This window comes from Moschus berezovskii, chromosome 4, assembly GCF_049115385.1.
Source record: "Moschus berezovskii isolate FMDL1 chromosome 4, NW_MosBer_1.0, whole genome shotgun sequence".
NCBI classification, from domain to species: Eukaryota; Metazoa; Chordata; class Mammalia; order Artiodactyla; family Moschidae; genus Moschus; species Moschus berezovskii.
In genome coordinates, this window is record NC_142463.1 from 65,683,980 (window position 1) to 65,698,979 (window position 15,000).

At 37.7% G+C, this 15,000-nt stretch overlaps 1 protein-coding gene across 2 annotated transcripts in view; it reads left to right on the top strand.

The window, feature by feature from the left end:
* LMO4 (LIM domain only 4) overlaps positions 1–6,086 on the top strand; it is a 17,322-nt gene extending 11,236 nt beyond the window's left edge. For both annotated transcript variants that reach the window (XM_055402479.2, XM_055402480.2), the window contains exons 4-5: positions 322–477; positions 5,298–6,086. In XM_055402479.2, the coding sequence (XP_055258454.1) occupies positions 322–477; positions 5,298–5,306 (165 nt within the window). In that variant the 3' untranslated portion in view covers positions 5,307–6,086. The remainder of the gene's footprint in view (positions 1–321; positions 478–5,297) is intronic.
* Positions 6,087–15,000: the final 8,914 nt, after the last annotated feature.

Below are 15,000 nucleotides of genomic sequence, written 5' to 3' on the forward strand. Positions count from 1 at the left end.
TAGTGGGAACCCTGTTGTCTCAAGCTGCAAACATGGAAGGAATCCACTGAAATTATAGTGTGGCAGTGATGATTACATACCCGCCTCCGCCCCCCACACTAGGGAAGTACACACCTATTTGTCTCTTTCCCCCTTTAGCTTGCTCTAGTTTCTTGCATTTGGGCTTATTCTTTTCTAGAATCATGTTGAAGGGAGGAAAACACCAAGCCATAAGTGGCTCCCTGTACTTGACGGATACCTGCTTAAAAACAGTTTACAAACTTGTGACCACAAAAGACTTAATTTGTACTTGTTTTCAGTGGGTTTGCTTTTGCCTTGCAGTGTTTTACATGCTCTACCTGCCGGAATCGCCTGGTCCCGGGAGATCGGTTTCACTACATCAATGGCAGTTTATTTTGTGAACATGATAGACCTACAGCTCTCATCAATGGCCATTTGAATTCACTTCAGAGCAATCCACTACTGCCAGACCAGAAGGTGAATACCTCGCAGTTACTAATAAGCTCTATTAGAGCAAGTTGGAAGGTTCAACCTAAGCCCATCTAGTGAGGGAGTTTCCTAGGTGGTTGTGTTTTTGCATGTCCTTTTAAAGAAATGTAGGCTACTCATACATACATATTCAGAAACAGAAGAGTTGATTGATTAAATTCTGAATCTTCTGTGGTTAAAAAAGTCCTCATTTAGTTACAACTGTAGCTTTACCAGTGTTGAATGTGTTATCTCGTGCAGAGTCGGGCAAAATGTAAAACTTCCCTGTAACCAGTTCTTTATCACACTCGACAATTTTGAAATTCAGAAATACCAGGTGACTAGGTTATTGTGGGGGAAAAATTAGAACATTTATGGTAAGAAGAGGGAATAAATGTCTTTGTCGTGAAAGAATGATTTCTTCATTAGTAATAGCAATTCGGATACCTGCCTTCCACACCCAGTTTACAGTGCTTTAAATTTTAGAGGAGCAGTTTTATGAAACATTCTGGAATTCCAAGGGAGAGCATTTTGTTGATTCACAGTCCTATAAGATTTAAATAAGTTACAACTTTTTTTTTTTAAAGTTCTACCTCTTGCTGATCACTTTGGGCCATAGATAGCTCCCATTATTAAAGATTATGTGTTTTGATTCTTATCCACAACTGGAGAGTTTTGGGACCAGAGTTAGAAATGAGGAAATTATACGGACATACGAATCATGTAGTATTAGAGGGCACTTCAGAGGGAAAATCGGGTGTTCAACAGTTGTCCAGCACCTTCAGTACTGAATAGTTTTAGATCTATTTTAATCTCCTTAATAAGTCCTATAGCTATGCAAGTGAGTGCATTTTGATAACTGCTGTGCCTAATTTGTAACAATTACTGTCAACCTTCAGTTAAGAGACTGTTCATTCCACACTGGCCCAGAAAAGAGTGAAATGTATGACTTGTACGCATAATTTTATTCACATCATATTTCATACTGATTATGTATTGATGACATTGATTCATTTACTCTTTACAGCGCCACTTGCATGGATATTAAATCTTATTGACCACAGATGAATTTTAATTTCAGATTGGTGATAGATTTTTCCATCAGCTCTGATAGTATGTTTGACTTTTTCATCATTAACCCAGGCAATCACACAGCACTGAGTTATTGCATTGAAACAAAAAGTGCACACTTCACTTGGTAATTCTTTATGGATTTACAATAGGAACTTCATTAATGTCTGTTGTGGGAATCAAAAAAACAACATTTATCTGCAGATAGGAATTTAGCAAGCTTCAAAAATCTCAGGAAAAAATATTAGGCTTCTTTGTCTTCTGTAATGCATTTTCTTAATGTTGTGTATAGGGAAAATGACTAATATTTAAAAACTATTTAAAATCATACTGCCATATTTTAATACTTATTTTATCATTTTCTCTTAATTCAAGTTTATGGAGTGATTTTAAATGTATTTTCCATTGCATTATTAGGTAAAGGTTAATTGCATCAAAATATGTATACTGCTGCTGCTAAGTCACTTCAGTCGTGTCCGACTCTGTGTGACCCCATAGACGGCAGCCCATCAGGCTCCCCTGTCCCTGGGATTCTCCAGGCAAGAACACTGGAGTGGGTTGCCAATTGCTTCTCCAGTGTGTGAAAGTGAAAAGGGAAAGTGAAGTCGCTCAGTCTTGTCTGACTCGTAGCGACCCTATGGACTGCAGCCTACCAGGCTGCTCCGTCCATGGGATTTTCTAGGCAAGAGTACTGGAGTGGCTTGCCATTGCCTTCTCCGACTAATATGGGAAGCTACACAGAATACTATTGTAAGAATGGAAGTCTAATTTTTTATTGCAAATTAATCAGTCACCATCAATGAGCCATTTCAAGCTTCTTTAAGAAGTGCCAATACATATAAATACTTAACAGATTTTTATGCTTTCAGTTGTAATTAATTGAACCTATAGGGCACAGTTGAGGACAATAATGAGTAACATATATCTTGAGTTATCATTTCTGTTTGGAGGCAAAGCCGTTGGTAGTTATACTTGGTAGCCCCCCCGCCAAAAAAAGAAGTTCAAGAATAAAACCTACCACCTCCGATGTAAAATCGTAGTTTTCTACAGATTATATCTTAAGTTTGCTGCTGGTGTTATACCATTTCTTTCACTGATTTAGCAAGGCATAAAAATGGATAGAGCTACCAAAGTGCATGATGAAAATTGAAGGATATAGAGACAAGGTGGAAAACGTTGCCAGACTGAACAGCACTGAATACAGGGCACAGCACTGTTAGCCTGGGACTGAGTGCACAGACGCGTAAGGAGTATGAGCATGGTCTCACAGTCCCATCTTACTGAGTATAAGATGACGTAGGTTGGGAGGTGTCAGGGAGGAAAATTGGGAAGAAAACCCGGTTTACATGTTTACAGCATTGCATGTGTTGTGCCTTTCGTATAAGTCCATACCTTTTGCAGGGTGGGAGAGGTAGGACTTTGATTTTGGAATACAAGATATATTAGGCAATGAATAAGAGACTATCAGTGTGTATTTTCTTAATGTTAAAAGCCAAAAGGAGACAGGCAGCCTTCAAAAATTAATAGCTCTTAAAAGGCATAAGGAAATAGAACTTAAGGATGTGTTCTTATGAAACACTGGTGAGAAGCTGGGTTTTGGGGTTGATGTTAATTAAGAACATACCCCCATTGGCCTAAATGTCTCACATTTTTGCCCGTGGTGTTAGGCTCACCATGAGCCGGGTCAATTCACAAGGCAATTTTTGTAAATAAAGGTTTGGGATAAGCTGAACATGGTCCAGAGAGACATTAACAAGAGGGCACGGGGGAAGAGATAATGAAAACACTGCCTGGTGGAACATGAAACTACTTTTTGGACTTAGAGAAGGCTTTAAAATGATTTTTCCCAAACCCTCTGGCACTTCTTTTCTGGAGGAGATGGGATGGGGAGAGGTGACAAATAGCTCCATTTTATTATTTTCTTCTCTCTAGTTCTCCATATTTTTGGTAGGGAAAATTGGACATTAATTTTGGCCATTTTCCTTCTGTTCGCAGAACCAATTACGTTTTTAGTGCATGATGCATAATAAATATACCCAGGCATCCTCTGGCTGAAAAGTAATGAGTTGATTATTTGTACATCCCTTTTTTAAAGGCAGCTAATTGTATGGAAAGTATAGGCCCCCGTCATCTGCTCCCTTTCAGCTTTTATCCTCCTGAAATTTGTTCCCAGTGTCTAGGATGTATAGTTTAGTTGTTGTTCTGCATCATTGGCTTTTGTATATTCTGAGAAAAAATGATTTTGAGCTTTTAAATATAGTCATATAGTCTTTTGACTAAAATCTCAGACTACTAGTGTTCCAGGATCTACAAAATCTTACAGCCTGTTTTGTCTAAAGGAGACTTGGCTCCCCTCCGGAGAATAATGCCTTGTAGAGAGCTATGTACATAGAATCAAGAATTGTGGCAGTGGCAATTTTTGTTTGTTTTGTTTGCAGTAAATGTTGCCTGCTCTGGAATTCTTTGCTCCACTCAGGAGTGGATTGTTCCATCTAGATTGTTCCATCTAGAATAATCTGTGGTTTTCAGTAAAATAAGAGATCACATCTGCTTGGTTGGAAGAAAATTTAGTGAGAGTTCTAGTTTGCATACTACTTCATAATACACCCGTAGTAGTTATATAATTGCTGTTGTGTGTGTGTCCATCGTAGAGGACATTTGATGCTCATTTATTAAATATGCTCGCTGGCTGCTGCTGCATCTTTGTTCTGGACAGACAAATTACCTTTCTCACACTGAGCCTCTACTCTGGGGAATTAAGCCTCCACCACTTTAATTAGCTTGGAAGTAGGGGGTTGCAGCTCCTAATAGACTTCAGGCTTTTAGTAAGTTAGGGAAAGGGTGAAACGAGAACTTCCTGGGAAGCTCAAAATGTCATTTAAAAACCATAAAAACCTAATATATATTATTTCATTGCAGTAATTGCAAACAGATTGTATTTGACGACTGTGTGGAGTATCATTTCTAACTTAAACATTAAAGTTAGACTTCCATGGAAGTACTTCTATAATTGAGCACGTCATGAACACATTATATAAGTTTGATTCATATATTTACAATATTTGTGTAATATTAAGTGGCATAGCAGATAGGAAATACTAAGGGAAGAGTAGCATCTGAATATTTGTGTGTGTGTGTGTATGTACACACATACTTATAGGTGGAGAAGGATATGGTGAATAGATATAACATGGGGATATTAAAATAATAATGATAATTGACAATATTTGTTTAGCTTTTATTAAGTGACAGGCACTGCTGAATGTACTCCCCATATATTACGTAATCCTTACTACAGTGTTATTATCCCCACTTGCAGGATGAGGAAACCGAGACCGAGACAATTAAGTAACTTGCAAAAGGCTACACAGTTGTAAATATTAACACAAAACTTCTTGGAGAGAAAGGACTTGCCTTTAAGATCCAAGTACAAGGCAAGATGTTATAATTCATTCTTTTCAAAAAGAAACTTGGCTTTTACAGAGTTCAGTAATTCACTGTAGAACTTTACGTCAGAAACTTTCCAACAGTCCATTTATTGTCTCATTTTCTGCACTAGTAAAAGTGCAGAAAATGTTATGCTTTAGTTCTTCACTGCTGGGGTAAGTAGCGTAGAAAGCCTCTATCAAGTCACAGTTGGGAAGTAATCTAATAAAAGAAGATTAGTGAATGTAGGGAAGACAAAAGCAGTCATGTTTGAGTTTAATATCTCTCAAATTTAGCATTTTAGCTAAGATGCCCGTTTTTATTTCTTGCAGGTCTGCTAAAAGGTCAGAGTGATGCAGAATGCGTGCCTTCATCTCAGATCTTGTTCATCACAGGTGGATCCCATGAGTCTTCAGTAGACAAGTCACCTTTGTAGCTAGCACCAGTGCCAGCTCCATGCCATCGCACCTTCTTTAGTCTTGATTGCTCTTCCCGCATTTATTGGTGTATTAAAATGACTGAATATGAACATTAAGGACTCCATGAACCTGGGCGAATGGGAGACTGTAGAGAAAATGAAAAAAGATCCACCGGAGGACATCTTTGGGGGGGGGAGGGAGCTTGGGAGGAGGGAAATGACTAATGAAGCTAATTAAAAGAAGCATTCAAATCTGCTTTCTACCCTCATTAACAATTAGCAGGGCACTGGCCAGAGTTTGTACCCTGTGTTTTACCTTAACAACATTCTATTTGCTCTTTGTATATTTAAGTGTTGTAAGGAAATGTGTTTCAATCAAAACTGAACATGAGATAAAGGAAAGAGATGTGGCTTTTGTGATATTCTATCACAAACACTTTTATTGTATCTCTGTAAAATACATTGTATGTATGCATGTAAGTGTTTTTGTCCTAATGTTGCTACTTCCATGGCAAAGACAAAAAAAGAATGAAAAAAAGAAAAAAATTGGAAAAAAAATCAGGCTCATAGCAGCTGCTGTGTAGAAATTCCCCCCTACTTCTAATTTGCTGAATGAAGAAAAAAATCTTTTATTTGTGATATTTTCAGAGACATTTGCTCTAGTATGGTGTATTTAAATAATAAAAACTTAAAAGAAAAAATAGTCAATGGAGTTTGGGTTTAAAAACTGCTTTTTCTTTTTTGTGTTTTGGAAAATTTTAGTGTTTTTGTTCTATACCAAGTTCACTTTAAAAAATCTTAGGGGGTCAAAGGGGGTGGTGCGTATGTTTTATTTAGCTCTGAGCCAATAAGGTATTCTTCAAATTACTTCACTATGCCATTTTTGGCAGGGGTACAAAGCCATGTTTCTAAAGGAGTCCTCTTTATAAGTTCAGAATATTTTAACAGCACGTCATTACACTTCTATATCACAGTGAATCTTTTGTGTTTATACATATACATTTATTTGATTCTTCAACTATTTCATTTATTCTTTTTTCTCAATAGGAAAGCCTTGGGTATTGATGGAAAGCATGTTAAAGAATGTGGCATAACCGTCTTGTTCTCTTACCAAGTTTATAGCTTTTGAAGGAAATAGTTCTCAAGCATACCTGTACAGATTTTGAAGTTCCATTAGTTGTTAGGAACCCTGAGCTCTTAGGGTCGTCTTTGATGGGTGAAGCCGCCATTTTCTGCTGAGCTTTTAGTCTCATGTGGTCTGCAGTATGATTTGTTTATTTTGTTTTGTTCTTACATTCCTGTACTGACTGCCTTTCCGTATGTTTGGGGAAGGATTTGGATTTCACTTAGTAGTACTCTTGAGAGATTTGGTCGCCAGTTCTAGGCAGCAGAATCTCCCTACATGCGCCTGCGCCTGCGTTGCCCGCAGATTTGTCCTGCGGAAAAACGTTTAGGCCAAGCATTCAGTGGACTCGGGGCGGGTGCTGGAAGGAGGAACAATCTGAAAGGCTGCTCTGCAAGGTTGTGAGCAGAACCCAACTGCAACTGCTCTCACAGGTTAATAAAGCCAGGTATGTTCACATTGATACTTTAAGTTTTATTTTCTCTTACTCCAAAGAAAAGCTCCCATACAGACCTACCTTGTCTCAGAGAATAGGAATCGGTTCTGCAGAGGTCAGGCTCACCCCATCTCAGCTAGCTGTCAGCTTCCCTTTGGGACCTCCTGCTCAGAGATTTCAGGCCAAGGGGAAAGAATCCGTTTTCTAGCTGAAGACCTCCTATAAACCTCCTGTGGGAGAATTTAAAGGCAAACTTAAAGTGAATAGTTTATTAGAACTTTATAAAAAAGAACATGCAGAAAAAAAGTTACATAAACAATACCTGTTAGAGTTGGATCCTTGGGGAATTTCTAGGAACTAGTTCTGATTCTTTTTTTTTTTCAAGATAACTTTAAGGGACCGTGAACACTTCAGGATAGAAAAGGAGAAATGTGTTCATGAGAATGCAAGCATCTTCTCTAATTCTTTTTGGCATAAGCACTCGTGTCCCATATAATGTAGAAATTCAAAGGAGATAGTTAATAACTTTTAGTCAGTAATACAGCTGTGGCATTCAGTGATGTGGCGGGCTAAGGTCATTAAAGACTTTAAATGAACTATTATATGGCTGGTTCCTCAAGCACTGCTGCGTATTTAATAACGAGCTTCTAAAAGCATTTCTTAAGTTGCAGACCTATAAGATTACAAATGTCACTCATGTTAGTATAATCCACATGCAAGTGATGAAGCCTTCTCTTTGATGTGCTAAATTGGAGAAGGACTAATGGAGCTATGAATATACAATAGAACATATTTAAGTAGTAGTCTTGCTTTAGGTAAAACACTTCTTGAAACCAGAGGCATTTCAAACAATAAAACTGGTCTCTAATGGGGATGTTCTGTGGATAGAAAGCTACTGAAAACATTCAGGTTTATTCTGATGTGAGCAGTGATCGTATTCCTCTCCCAACCCCAACATTGCTGGGGAAAAAAGGAAAACCCACTTGCTTGTTCACCTTTCATTGCTGCATTTGATGTTAGTGAGATGTACTCTCTTATTTTGAAAGGACTTATTTAATATTAGCTACGTCATAGAGCAAGATGGCCCTAGTCCTTAACAAGCCAGTGCAATTAAAAATAAAAGCAAATGTGATTGAGCCCAGCTGAACTGATAAAAAAGTTTATGATACATATAAATGTCTCAATCATGCAAATTGACAATCTTGCTAATGAAACAATTTTGTAAAAAGATTGTCCTCTGAAAGAGTTTAATGTTTTTTTACCTGTCTAGTTGGATTTACACAGCCTGAAAGGCAGAACAGCCTGAATGAAGCTTTTCCAAACCAAATCGTTTGCCACGAGAAACTATTTCCAGCTCTTCATGACTTATTAGGAAATAGTTTAACACAGACTGTAGTGTCTTATGAAATGAGAAAACTGTCACTGAAATGAAGCTTGTGAAATTGTCATCCTCTTAATATTTATTTAAATTCTTTTGCCCTGATTAGCACTGATATTTGAAAACTAATAACCTAAAATGAAGCTCTTAAATTGCTTGAATGTCAATATAATAAGGTTCTAATGTGCACTACTATTTATATAAAATATTTCTTAGGGCCAATAAATTAAGTAGCAGTGAATCCAAGATCTATCAAAACACTAGTGAAGGGTTTCCAGGTAGCCTCAATAATTGTAAATTGAGAAGATGTCCAAAACCTCTTTCACCCAGGATTTCTATCCTGGGTGCTTGCATCCTGTGCCTTGTTTGCAGAGGCTGTTGGAACACAGATCATTTACAAGTTGATGTTACTTGTCGCTTTGTCACAGACTCACCTATTGTCAGTTCAGCCAAGTCACAGAAATGCTTATTGCAGTTAAATAGCAATTTGTTTCCATGAAACTGCAATTAAAGTATTACAGAGCAGCCATTTTAGATTGGCAAGGCTCTGAATGCATGTTAAACAGCCAGCAATTCCCACTTGCAAAGTCTGGGATCTGACTAGCAGATCCCAGTGTCACACATGCACCCATGTTGGGTATTTAGTTAAGAGGCTTCTGCAGCCCTCTGCTCACTTTGTGAACACACTGAGAGCTACGGCATGTCAGTGCTGATTTGAGGAAGGTGAACTTGCAATTTACCTCAAGTGAATACTATTTTCAGTTGTACAAGAAGCGCTTTCTGCTAGTAGCTATGTACATGTTTCCGAGAGGGAAGGTTTTCAAGTTCAGATTGATTCTGTGGAGAATGGACTGTAACTCGGAAGCCTGAGGCCAATAATGTACTACAGGTCCTGACATGTTACAGCTGTGTCAACAGGGCCGTTCTCGCTCCTAAATCACAGCTAATAAAGCAGAGGATGAAAATCAACTGATTCTGTTATAAGTTTTTTGAATGACACTAGAAAGTTGTTTAATGACTCTCTGTTAGAAGGGACAAGCCTGAATGGAGCTTCCTGTATACCTATTTTAATTGTTCCTCTCCCCTTTGAAACAGAACTGGACAACTTTTCTGGTTGTTTGTGTCACCATCCCTGGATCAAAACCTGCAGGGGAAAGAGAGGCTCTGAACTGAATTCTTGTAAAGCTCAGGATTTGTTGAGTGAGGAAGGTGAAGTGCAAAAGTTTTACAGAAAATGCAAAACCTTGATGTAAGATCCTGAGAGGAAAGGCTTTCAGAGGTGGTGTTTTACAATGCAACTAGCGGTGCATTCTAACCAGCTTGGAAAGCATCATTAGCTATGAGAACAGGGGGCATTGTGCCTTCCTTCAGCCTAGAAAGTTCTACATTGAACCAAAAGGTTTATGATCTCCACTTAAAAAGGTTTTCATGTGCAGTGCATCTTTACCTGTGTTGTTTGAGCTGTAATTTTTTAAGTGAGAGGAAAACATTAAAAGTGTTTCTTCCTAAATTAATTTTTCATTGTCGGAGAATTGAATGTTTTTAGGAACTGAAAAGGGTAAATCTGAAGACGAACTGAATTTACAAATGAGGATTAATTATGAGAAGATTAATTGTGAAAACTGGAAAGGAAATTGCTTGCTTGTGCTATGAGTGTATGTCTTTTTCTTTATTTAAATATGGTTAGTTAGAGCTGGGTATGTCTTCAAGTCTTCATATCCTTCTAAGGCCTCTGATTAATTTCTGTCCTCAGTTACGGGACTTACACTTTCCATCACCCTTACATCTTTAAATATAATGTTTAATATAATGACTTTATCTTGGAGTTGTGCAATGCTTTGTAAATGTATTTATATGTTAACATTTACTATTAGCAAGTTCTTACACATGTTACTTCGGTCCTTTCACTAATCATCTTGATTATTGGCTCAGTTATACACATGTGGTCCTGAAGTTTAAGGGAGGCGAATTATGAAAGCAGGACCAGTTCAACAGTTAGGGGAATGGATGCTTTCTTTGGGTGCAACTTTTAAGTAATCAAGACAGTGTTTTCATGCAATACTTTTAAAAATAAAGTTAATGCAGAAACATCCATGATGAACAAAATAATCACAATTTCCGATAAAGGCAGGATCAGTATTACTTTACCATTTCTTTTCCTGAGGCTCCCAACATTGCTGGGCACTGTTATTAATGTTCAAAGTGCCCGAACTGCTAGTGCCCTCGCATTTTGGTAGAGTTGCCTTACAAATTATGAGACAGCAACAATGATATACTTTATTCTATGCTGTAACAATTTTTTTTCTTCCCTTCAAAAGCTAAAGTATTGCATTTTATCTTTATCCAACTTGGAATTGCCGACTCACTTAGATTACCTGCATATTTTAGCCTCGCTCTAAAAGAAATTTCTCTTGAATTTTAACAAAGCTCAACAACTTCATGGTGAATAATAAAGTATTATTGATACTTTATTATCAACTATGACTACAAGTTGTTGCTGAGGAAAAAGAGGGAGACTTCAGGAATCCTATTAGTCCAGAAGGCAAAATGGATGACTAACTGTATCCCATACAAAGATGTAGTAAATGGAATGTTTAAAATGTCTGAATGAGCTGTGGCTTGGGCCTGCAGTTCATATTTGTGGCAAATAAAAGACCAATGAATCCAATGATGTAAAAGTAACATATATATGTATAAAAGAGGTAATACAATAGTTTTTATAGACAATTTTTACATGTTCTAGCATGATGGGAAAAGCAGATGTACCAGGAAAGAACTAATATTTATATTTATTCTTTTAAGATATTAGCACACTGAAGTATTCCAATGGAACATATTATACCTTTAATCACATCCAAATATGATTCTGAGCTGATTTTGAAAATTTTGTTGGCTGTACTTCCTATTTCCCCATTAATTGCTAGAATCCAAAAAGATATCAAGATTTGTAAATAAATTGCTGTAACACACCATTAAATCCAAGCTGTGCTTATTGGTAAAGGAAAAATAGTTAAGAACAGTTTCAACTCAATTTAATAAAACATAATTTTGATGTTGATATAAAGGTTAGGCAAAAAGGGCTTATTTTTGGCTTGGATTCTTGACTATAGTGGATTTTGGAGCCAAAGTGCCCGTCCTCAAAGCCCATAATGTCTGTTATTTCATGGAATATCCCAGCCCAATGACTCTTTGCAGGTGATCTTTTAATCTTTTATTCTGCTGTGTGCGAAATGAGACTTCAGTTACCCAATATGTGTTTTTTCCAGTCTGAAGACTAAATTACTCTTCTCATTGGATATGGATGGATATACATCCATCTTTAAATTATAAGGACCTGAAAAAAATATGCATCGATGAATGCACTATAGACTAAAAACTGCAGAGTATCAAGTGTAAAGAGTGAGATACTGTGTGTTATGTGTATGTGATGACCTCAACTCATAAAAGTGGTAAGTGAAGTCTGGTCACATCACCGCAGCGTAGGCAGGATTTGCACTAGGTCATGAGCGAAGCTGTGGGACCCATGTGCTCAACTCCTTAGTTATACTACTCTCTATAGCTTGACTGAAAACCATTCTAACTTTCAAGTTTTTCAATCAGTGCTGTGTTACTGGCACAAGCAGGAGCCTGAATGGTGTTTATCAGCTTTTTTTTTTTTCAGGCAGGGGTGGGAATAAATGTTTATGGAATTTATAATAGATAAAATATTTTCTCTAGATTCTAGGCTCTGGAGAAATTTTTTTCATGAGAGAGAGGGAGTAGGGAGGATGGAAGGAATAATTGCCTAAATAAATTGCTCTTTGAGAGAGGATTAATGGGCTCGATGGAGTCTCACTGCAGATTGGGAAGAAGACTGTAGGGTCTTCTCAAATGCCTTCTCCAGACACCCTGTGGTTGTGGCTTTCTGTGTCTGATTTCACCACTGTCCTCAGGAGGCTCTTCCCTCACCCACACGATACTGTCACGGTGCATCCTGAAACCCCAGCCATGCTTTTGTGGGCTGCAGGCCCGTGCAAGGCTGTGACATCAGGAGGTTTCAGACATTAGCAGCGTCGGCAGTTTTTAAAAGTTGTTATGATACAACATTTGGTGACACGTTCACAGGTGTGTCGGGGAGAGCTGCGGTGAAATGAAAATCGCAACAAAAGAAAGGCAGATTCCAATGTTCATGATGAAATTTGGGGTGCCACTGGGGCAAGGAACACTGCTTCTGGTTTGTTAAAGCTACAGCCTCTGGAAACCTAATCCTTCCCTTCTCTGAGAGTGGAGTGGGAGCAGTGGGGGGGCCGGAAGAGATGGAGGGGACAGGTTTGAGTTTTCTGATTTGTTACTGAGTGAATCAGGCGGATAAACAGGCTTGATTTTCAAAGGACAGGCAATCCTAAATGGATTTCTGACACTGAGGCTTTTAACTAGGTCTTTCTTCTTGGGGATGAGTGTAATTCACAAAACTCCATCCATTACCTCATGCTGTAAGCAATTGTTTTTTACCCTCTAAGTAGTAAAACATGTTTTAAAATTAAAAAGAAGAGGGGACTGACTGACTGGCTGACTTTGGCGCTCTCAGAAGCCAGACTGTCTTTGCAGTGGGCCAAGTGAAGGTGTAGCTGTAATATTTTTCTCCCTAAGTTGTGTTTTGTATTTTTTTAGCCCAGAATTTGATTTCTAACAGGCCCACCAAAGGATTCTGCCCCTGGAAACTCCTTGTTTTGTATGCAGATGGCATGCTAATGAACTCATTACTGTGCATTTTATCCAGCTCTGGACAGATTTGTGACATTATTTTTCAAAACAAAACGGGGTTAGGCAGTTGGTTGGTTGGGCCTGGTGAGAACTGGGTGACTAAGTTAAAAAAAAATATTTTCCAAAACACTACCAACTTGCTCAGGGTTGCTGCTAAACATTCTGTTAATATAAAACTACCCTTACCAATCCCCCCCTGCAACTCCCCCTAGAAAAGATTTTTTGGTTTCCCCTATTCCTAAAGACATATATAACTGTGTGCCTTCCAATTTTATTCTAAGACTGTGTAATTCTGGGTTTTCTTTTTGATTCCTTAACTATCCTTGGGTATCTTGTGTATCTATGTATCTTTTAGCTTAGGTTGCTGCACCAACCTCAGGAGAGAGAGTACTCATTGTTGTCTTAAGGGGAATGCTTTGAAAATTAATGATGGAATATTTACCTAGTATTCTGTGTTCTGTGATTTTTAGGACAGGATGAACGTACTCATGCCTTCTCACCCTCCCTTTTTTTTTAAAGCGTGAAATAAAGCATGTATTGCACTGTCATGTGAAATAAGAACCAAACTGGGAGTCAGGAAACACTTAGAATTTAATTCTAGTCATGAAGGGAAATCAAATGGAACCTATAATTAAATTTGTCTTTTCAATCAAATATTAGCCATAGGCTAATCATTTAATCTCACTACCTCATTTTGCCCATCTGTTAAATAGGAATTTGCTAATAACAGATATATTTGCCCATGCGTTAGATGAGTCATTAGAAGGTAAAAGGACTTTATATTCTGAGAATGGTACTCTTGGATTGTAACCACTGAAACAATGGAAAATATAGTCACTTTTTGGATATACGGATTAGTTATAAAGTCTTCAATTTAATTTGAAAATTATTGTAGCCAACTCTTGCCTACCTTCTCTTGTGATGTAGATTAATTAAAAAATAATGGGTAACACTCAAATAATTTGTTTTTGGTTTAGAATGTAAATGTAATTTTTTTCATTAAAAAAATATTTTTGAGCAGTTTTAGGTTCACAGGAAAATTGAGAAGAAGGTACAGAGATTTCTCATCTTCCCTCTGCCCCCACACAATCACAGGCTCTCGCATTATCAACATCCCCCACCAAAGTGGTACCTTTGTTACAACTGATGAACCTACACTTGTTGACATGTCACAATCACCCAGGGTCCACAGTTTACATTAGGGTTCACTCTTGGTGTTGTAAAACCTATGGGTTTGGACAAATGTTTAATAACATGGATCCACCATTATAGTACCATAGAGTATTTTCACCACAATTTAAACCCTCTGTGCTCTGCCTATTCATCCTTACCCCACCCCACACACTCTGACAATGACTGATGTTTTTACTGTGTCTGTTGTTTTGCCTTTTCCAGAATGTCATATAATTGGAATCATATAATCTTTTCAGATTGGCTTCTTTCACTTAGTAATACGCATTTAAGATTCCTCCATGTCTTTTCATGACCCAATAACTCATTTCAATTTAACACTGAATAATATTCCATTGTCTGGTTGTATTACAGTTTATTTATCCATTCACCTACTGAAGGACATCTCGTTGTTTCCAAGTTTTGGCAATTATGAATAAAGCTGCTATAATCCATCGTGTTCAGGTTTTTGTGTAGAAATGTTTTCAATTATGTAATTTTGGGAAGCAAGGTGATCATGCTTTTGTTAAGCAAATGTTACACAAAATTTGTAATTCCATAAACTCAGACCAAATGGTGGTAGCATTTGGTCTGAGTTCATTCCTTAAATGTGGGCCATGCATCGTTTTCATATTTTACCCCCCCAGTATTCAATATTCAACCTCAGGAATATGTTACTACTTTACATTTGCAGTTGAGGGAGCAGGGACTTAGAGCGGGTGAATAAGGTGCTCAAGATAGCACAGCTACAGTGATTTGAAAAAGGT